The sequence below is a fragment of the Elgaria multicarinata genome, chromosome 7, assembly GCF_023053635.1.
Source record: "Elgaria multicarinata webbii isolate HBS135686 ecotype San Diego chromosome 7, rElgMul1.1.pri, whole genome shotgun sequence".
Classification (NCBI taxonomy): domain Eukaryota; kingdom Metazoa; phylum Chordata; class Lepidosauria; order Squamata; family Anguidae; genus Elgaria; species Elgaria multicarinata.
In genome coordinates this window covers 2,418,530-2,425,875 of record NC_086177.1, presented here as the reverse complement: position 1 = coordinate 2,425,875, position 7,346 = coordinate 2,418,530, and the positions used below count along the sequence as shown (strand labels likewise).

The window sequence follows — 7,346 nt, the reverse complement described above, 5'->3', positions numbered from 1 at the left end:
TCTTGTGGTGGACAGTATTTCTGTCCTTGGAAGCGCAAACCCTTGGGCTTCACTTTACAGGACTTCAAATATGTTCTTCAGACAGAACATTTAGGAAATCTGTGCACTGTGCAAACTATCCATTCAGACACTACCTTAATATAAGGCAAAATGACACATTTGATGCCACATTTGTTTTCTAAGCATGAAAGCCAATGATTACCCATCATACCTCTGTAGACTTGAAACAAGAGAATGGGCTCAATGATTATTAGTGCGCATGAATATGTATCAATAGAAGCAGCAGTGTAGGAATTAATACACACTTCCAGTAATCAAGTAGGTACTTCAATAGCTACTGAGCAGCAACTTTTAAGTAAAGAGGGGCAGTTAGGAGAGGAAGAAAAGACATAAGGCAGGTAAAAAAAATACTATACTGTCATTTAATATTTTAAACACATAAGTAAAATATAGCATAAGGAAAAGAAGGTCAATTGCTGTTCTGTCATTTTAGCTTCAATGAAGTCCTCACAACAACACTAACAATTATCTCCAACACACACAGCTTGAAACCACAGCCATAGCGAGGCCCACATTGCGTCAAGGTCTATGGCGCCAATGGGGAAAGAGAATCTGCAGACTTCTAAACTTTAGTTTGGATCCTAACTTAAGTTTTACTTAAATTATGGAAGGGAAGTTTTCCATCCTCTCCTCTCCTCCCTCCCCCCACAAAAGCCAGGACCTTTCCTGAATAATTGGAGACAGGTTGCAAGGAAGAAAGGACAGGAAATTTTCCTTCCATGAACTTATCTTAGGGTCCAAGCCTCTGTGTAAGGCCTGTATTTGAAAGGCAGGATTCACCACATATTGTATTCAGAGATGGAAGTAGTTCAGGAATAGGGAGATGTTGAAGATAACATTTGTCCCCACAGTCAAGGGAGCGCTCCATTGAGAAGTAGCTTGCCCCTCCACTAAGACAAAGATGTAAATCTATGCAGGATTGATCTATCTAGGGCAGGAGTGGGCAACTTATGGCCCTCCAGCCTACAACTCCCATCAGCCCTAGGCAGCACAGCCAATGGTGAAGGATTATGGGAGTTGTAGCCCAAAACAGCTGCCCACCCTGAACTATTGGGTGCACTGAGCTATGGATAGGTGCTTTAGTGTAAAAAAAATCATGGAAATGTGCCACACATGCAGAATTAAATTCACCACTGACAAGATCGTCCTAGCCTTCTGTCCCTCAAAATACTCATACAGATAAAGAGTCTTCAGTACATTCTGATTTAGAGGGGAAAATGCTACAAAGACAACTCAGGAAGAAAGCTATGAACTAAATGAGCTGGAACTGTTGGATTAGCCCCACGTACGTAGGTCCCTCCATTACATCTCAGCAAAATATTAACCAACATTATCTGGTTCTCCATTTTATCCGTGATACTGCAGATTGGCTCAAAATCTGGCAAATAAATGACCTTTTCACTGTGGATTTCAAATCAGCAGAATGACAATCTGTATCAAAACAAGTCAGAAGTCCCTGCAGAATGAGACCTGAAGTTGGTCGCACAGCAGCAAAACAGACTTGCGTGGACCTAATATTACGAACTTCTATTTCCACAGACAGTGGCAGAGCACAGTCTTGAGGGGAACAGAGGCAATGGAGGGGGAACCTCTCCGCTGCCTTTTGCTCCGGGGTAACTGCATGACTCAGCAGTCCTGCTGCCTTCACTTCAAGCAACCGGCGGGAAGGGCAGAGGCTTTCTACGGGAAACTGCTGCTTCCTTAGAGGACCACTGTCCAGACAGTGAACTCCATATAGTCCAAATGTGCATGATTCAGGCATCATATCTCCACATCACTTTCTTTATCATTATCATGGTCACCATCATAGAATTCATTGGAAGCCTCTGGCCTGCAAGACAAGTAAACACAGGGGTGAGAGAATGGTCCAAAATTAAGCAGAGACTGAAATCTGCCCACTAAAAATTGCAGCAACCACATGCCTCTGAAAAACAGCACTCCTGACAATGAGCAAAAGCTGTCCATGCAACGCTGATTCCAGGAGGCACTTGCCATGTTTCCTCTCATTCAGGGATGCGAAGCCTCTGGCCCACAAGGGTTTCACATCAAGCCCATGAATTATTATTATTATTATTATTATTATTATTTATTTGTATCCCGCCTTTTGCCCTTTAGCCCTTTTTGCCCTTCAGCAATGGGGTTTGGCTTCCAAGCCCCTGGAAGAATTTCCTATTAAGTCCAGTCTGGGGCTGGAGGGAAAAGTGGGGAGAAGATGGCGACTCGGCCAGTGCTGAGAGGAGAAGCCGCTCTTCTCAGTGCAGCCGCTGCTTTGGCATGGCACTGCGCCGCCTTCATGGTGAGACCATGCAAAGCTGGGCCTCATCCAGCCGTGACAGAAGCAGCTCAGAGAGGCACAGCGGAGTGGGCATGGCAGGGCATTCATGTCAATGGGCATGGGCCACAGCTGCTGACATCATCCAGCCCTTCGAGGGCAATTCAGCTCCCCACCCATTATTGGTTCTGAACCCTTGCTTTAATTGGACTGAGGTACCAAAAATGGATGCTTTCACTCGAGAGATAAACAAAGAAACATGCCTGCTGTAGTTATCCTCTGAACTTCTCTCTTCTGGATCAGGTTCATCTGTGCGATCATAGCTTAGCAGATCAGAAGGGACATCATGGATCTGGACACTGGGTGCATGATTCAGCATCTTCAAATTCTCAAATATGGTCTGCCGGATTTGATCTAAGTACTGATCAGAAGAGAAGAGAAAAAGCAGCCAAGTCAAGTTATAAATGCCAACCAGTACTGCAAGGTTTATCATGTTCCTGTCATCCGCACTGGAGGTGGTGGCCAGTCTGACTGGTGGGGCAGAGGGTTGATCAGAAGAGGCAGAGCCAACGAGTCACAAGAGGCAGACGTGGAGCAGTCTTTGAATCTCCAATGGTCAGCAATCCATACCACAGAAGGAGAAAACTGAGGCACGTAACATGCAGAGGAAGGGGGGATCACACAGTCACATAGAAGCATTCCTTTGGACCCACATTCTCCCGTTCCAGCTACAACTCTCATTCCACAGAGAATCAAGTGAATTTCGGATGATGAGTGGAAGAGGAGAATCCACACATGCACAATAATAAAAATAATAGTTAAAATAATGTGATATTCCCAGAGCCACACAGAAAAGTAGAATCTGTAACACAGTAACACATTCTGAGAGCATTCAAATATCCACACATTTGTATATCCATCACAAAGCATCCACCAGAGCAGGCCTACTCAGAAGCAGGCGCAACAGGAGGGAGACGCTGGCTCTGGTGCTGGTGAGAAGATGCTTTATTTTTCTTGTTAAAAAGTTTTTTTAAAAAAACTTCACAAACAGCTATTTATGTAAAAAATAAAGCATCTTCTCACCAGCACCAGAGCCAGCGTCTCCCTCCTTTTGCACATACTTTTGGTGCTTCTCCCTCCAACCCATTTTTACTCAGAAGCAGCACAGTACAACATTCCAGATCTCTCTCTCTCACACACACACACACACACACACACACAGAGGGAAATGATCTTCCCCCAAATGATACAAAAAGATCAACAAACAGCAGCAAGAAACATTTCAAAAGCTAGAAGATTATCATACCACAATCATGAAAATGGTCTCTCTCGTCCACTGTCTGGCTAGTGAGCAAATGAAGGATGGAGCTGCTGTGCCACCAAGTTGCTGAAATCTCCCATCAGCACTGAATGCCTAGCCAGCAGAGCCTGCCTAAACAATTGACTGGCTGGATGAGCCAAGCCAGCCAATGAGCCAGACAGCATGGCACCCCTGTGTGATCCTCCCATTGCCCCTTACAACACACCTCCCTTATAGAGGGAAGGAGCCTTCTCTCATTGGCCAACTCAGGCTGTTAGCACTTCTTTTTTTTTGAATTTCCCCTTCTAACAAGGGGGCTTGCATCGCCAGGTGCTGGGCACCAGGCAAACTCCAAAAGCATTTCCACTCCAGGGAAAGGGTCCAGAATGCTCTGAGCATGTGCAGGAGTTTATACATGTTCAGTTTTTTAAAATGAAGCTGCAGTGCCAGACCAGGAGTTCCTGGTTCCAGCCTGGTAGAGTAGCATCCAGTCGCTGCAATTGGAGAAGCTGGTGGCAGTGTGACAAAGTGTTTTTCTTTTTCAATGGGACAGGTGGTGGGGGAGAATGCGTTTGGCAGTGCAGTGCCCGTAGAGCCTTCTTAATAGGGCTGCTACTGGTCATCCGTCACTCTTCTCTGGCTGTAGCCACCACAAATACCAACAATGTAGAGATTCCCTTCCTGCTTGGAATGGGTTGGAGAAAACCAGAGGCAACAATAGTACATTTTCTGAAACTAGACTGGAGACATGGGTGGGGAAGAGTTAGTTGGACTAGTTAGCTTTGGCTACTGGGCAGTATAGCAATGTGATAACTAGATATGGCTAGAGCTACTCACCTGCCTTGAGTTTTGATTCTCAATTCTAGTGCTGACATCAGGATGGAGAGTAAAGTCTGGAGCAAAGTATTCAAAGTATTCTGCACAGCGACAGATGAAGAGTGTGAATATATGCATACTGTTTAGCAATGAATATACATTTAAAATGAGGAAGTTCATGCACAGCCCATTCTAAATGACGCTAGACGCCCATGCAGCAAACTGACTGAAAAGGACGAGGCAATTCTTCACCTGAGGATTGTATTTTCAAATCCCTTTGTTCCTTTTATCAATGCATACACAGAGCTCATCCAATCCTGAATTGGTACATGGACTTGGTAATGGGCTGATTAGGGCCAATCAACTGAGACTTAACCCAGGCAAGACAGGTTCTGTCAGTAGGTGGCTCCTCTGTCTGGTCAAGTGGTGTTCAATCTGCTCTAAATGGGGTTGCACTCCCCTGAAAGGATCAGGTTTGTAATCCGGGGTGCTCATAGATCCAGCTCTCTCACTTGAAGCCCAAGTGGCCTCAGTAGCATGAAGTGCCTTTTAACAGCTTTGGCTGATATACCAGCTATAGGGCTACCAGGACAGAGATAGCCTGGCTACAGTTATCCATGCAAAGGTAATATCCCACTTGGATTATTGCAATGTGTTCTACGTGAGGCCACCTCTGAAGACGGACCAGAAACTTCAGTTACCACCGAACTGTTCGGCACGGCTGCTTCCTGGGACTGGCCGGTGCTGTGTCACCTGCACTGGTTGCCAGGCAGTTTCCAGACCCAATTCAAAGTGGGGGTCCTGGTCTTTAAAGCCATAACTGGCTTAGACCCAACCTCCTACTTGAAGGAGTGCTTTCTGCCACACGTTCCTGCCCAACGGTTAAGATCATCTTTGGAGGCTCTTCTCTGGATCACGCCACCCACAATGGTGTGATGCATGACTAACAAGGAATTATCGATTTTTATCGATTACATTTCTGTACTGCCCATCAGCTCTCTGGGCGATTCACAAAATAATTTTAAAACCATAAAATACTATTACACTGTAAAATATAATATAAAAATCGTATGTTTAAAACAGAATAAAATCAAAGTAAGAACCGAGATAAAAGCCAGCAGCAGTGCAAAAATCTAAAAACGCACTAACACAATTTTAAGAACTGAATGCAGCGGGGCTTACTTCAAGTAAAGATATATAGAATTGCACTGTAAATTACATAATAATTACATAAATTATGTAAATTACATAATTACGTAAATTACATTGTATTTATATAGTTCTCATTTAAATACCAAAACAAGGTGAGAAAAGGTTTAATGTTAAACTTTCCAGTTCACAATAGACACAAGTTTGTAAAAAATTATTTACAAGAATTATCCCCCCTCCTCCCTCCCAATCCCCTTTCATTTTGTGTCATGCCTTTTAGATTGTAAGCCTGTGGGCAGGGACTGTCAAGAAATACTTTTGTAAGCCGCCATGAGAGCCTTTTTTGGCTGAATGGTGGCATAAAAATCCTTAAATAAATAAATAAATAAATAAATAAAATAAATTATAAGATATATATTATACATATGTACATCTATATAAATACTCCAGCATGACTTCAGAGGATAAGTGACAATGTCCAATATATTTGGTGATGGCAAAACAAAGATACATTTGCACACTTCTGGTAGGGACATACTTCTGCACAAGAAAATTAGGAAGACATCCTTTCTTGCATTAAATATATTACTCAATACAACATCCCACTGAATCAATTTGCTATGCTGTGCCATTTTGGATCCCAGATGAAAAGTACATAAAGTGCTAATATGTTAATGGATAAGATATTGTTGGTCAAGGCCTGTGAACAGTACATTTACCAGAACTGAAGTCTGTCTTTTTTCAGACTGTTTTAAATTCCCTTCACCTTGAAAAAAAACCCAACCGGTTCTCTGGGCAGAGTACATTAGGAAATGTAATACATAAATGGTCAAAACACAATACAAAAAACATAGCAGCAGCAGCAGCATCATATATTTTTTTGTTACCCGCCTCTCCCTCTGGATCGAGGTGGGGTATAACACAATTAAAAACAACATAAAATACAGAAAACTAATTCAAACATTAAAAGCAGCACACCATTAAAAATGCATCTTAAAATTCAGCTGGGGAGGCCTGCCGGGAGAGATCAGTCTTCATGGCTTTCTTAAATTCTGGAAGACTGTTAAGTTGACGAATCTCTCCTGGCAAGCCATTCCACAAACTGGGAGCGGCAGAAGAAAAGGTCCTCTGGGTAATAGTTGTCAGCCTTGTTTTTGTTGGCTGAAGTAAATTCTTCCCAGAGGACCTGAGTGTGCGGGGCGGACTGTATGGGAGAAAGCGATCCCGCAGGTAGCCTGGACCCAAAGCATGTAGGGCTTTAAAGGCATGACAGAGATATAACCAATCAGTAAGAAAAACTATCATAGACCAGCCAAATCTTGGAGCTTCAAAATACCACAAGACCAGGAATCCTTAAAAATCCTTTTATAAGCCTTTAAAAAGCCTGGGAGAATGAAAAGGATTTCATCAAGCAGCAAAAAGAATACAAAAACAAGTGTACCAGATGAACTTCTTTGGGCTGCTACCACCGAGGTGGCATTCTTCCTTTTGAATCTCACTAGGTAGGAGCACCTGGAGAAAGGCCTCAAATGATGACTAAGTCCAGGTGATCCTCCCACATGCTGAAAAAGGAGATTCTTCAGGTAAACTGGCCTCAAGCCAGCTAGGGCATTAAAGGTTAAAATCAGGACTTGGACTGGGTCCAGAAATGAGTTAAGGGATAGCTCAGGGAAAATGGTATGGGAGACAGATTTGAAGGTGCAAATAGGGCAACAGAGCTGGGAGGGACTCTGGAAACAAAGAGTGTTG

The 7,346-nt window shown here is 43.4% G+C and overlaps 1 protein-coding gene across 1 annotated transcript in view; it reads right to left on the bottom strand.

Annotated features, from left to right (window-relative positions):
- Positions 1 to 400: 400 nt before the first annotated feature.
- Positions 401 to 7,346, bottom strand: part of HDAC3 (histone deacetylase 3) — a 30,246-nt gene continuing 23,300 nt past the window's right edge. The window contains exons 13-15 of the mRNA XM_063130055.1: positions 4,470 to 4,549; positions 2,596 to 2,753; positions 401 to 1,891 (exon numbers count right to left, since the gene is read on the bottom strand). Coding sequence (XP_062986125.1) covers positions 1,822 to 1,891; positions 2,596 to 2,753; positions 4,470 to 4,549 — 308 coding nt within the window. The 3' untranslated portion in view covers positions 401 to 1,821. The remainder of the gene's footprint in view (positions 1,892 to 2,595; positions 2,754 to 4,469; positions 4,550 to 7,346) is intronic.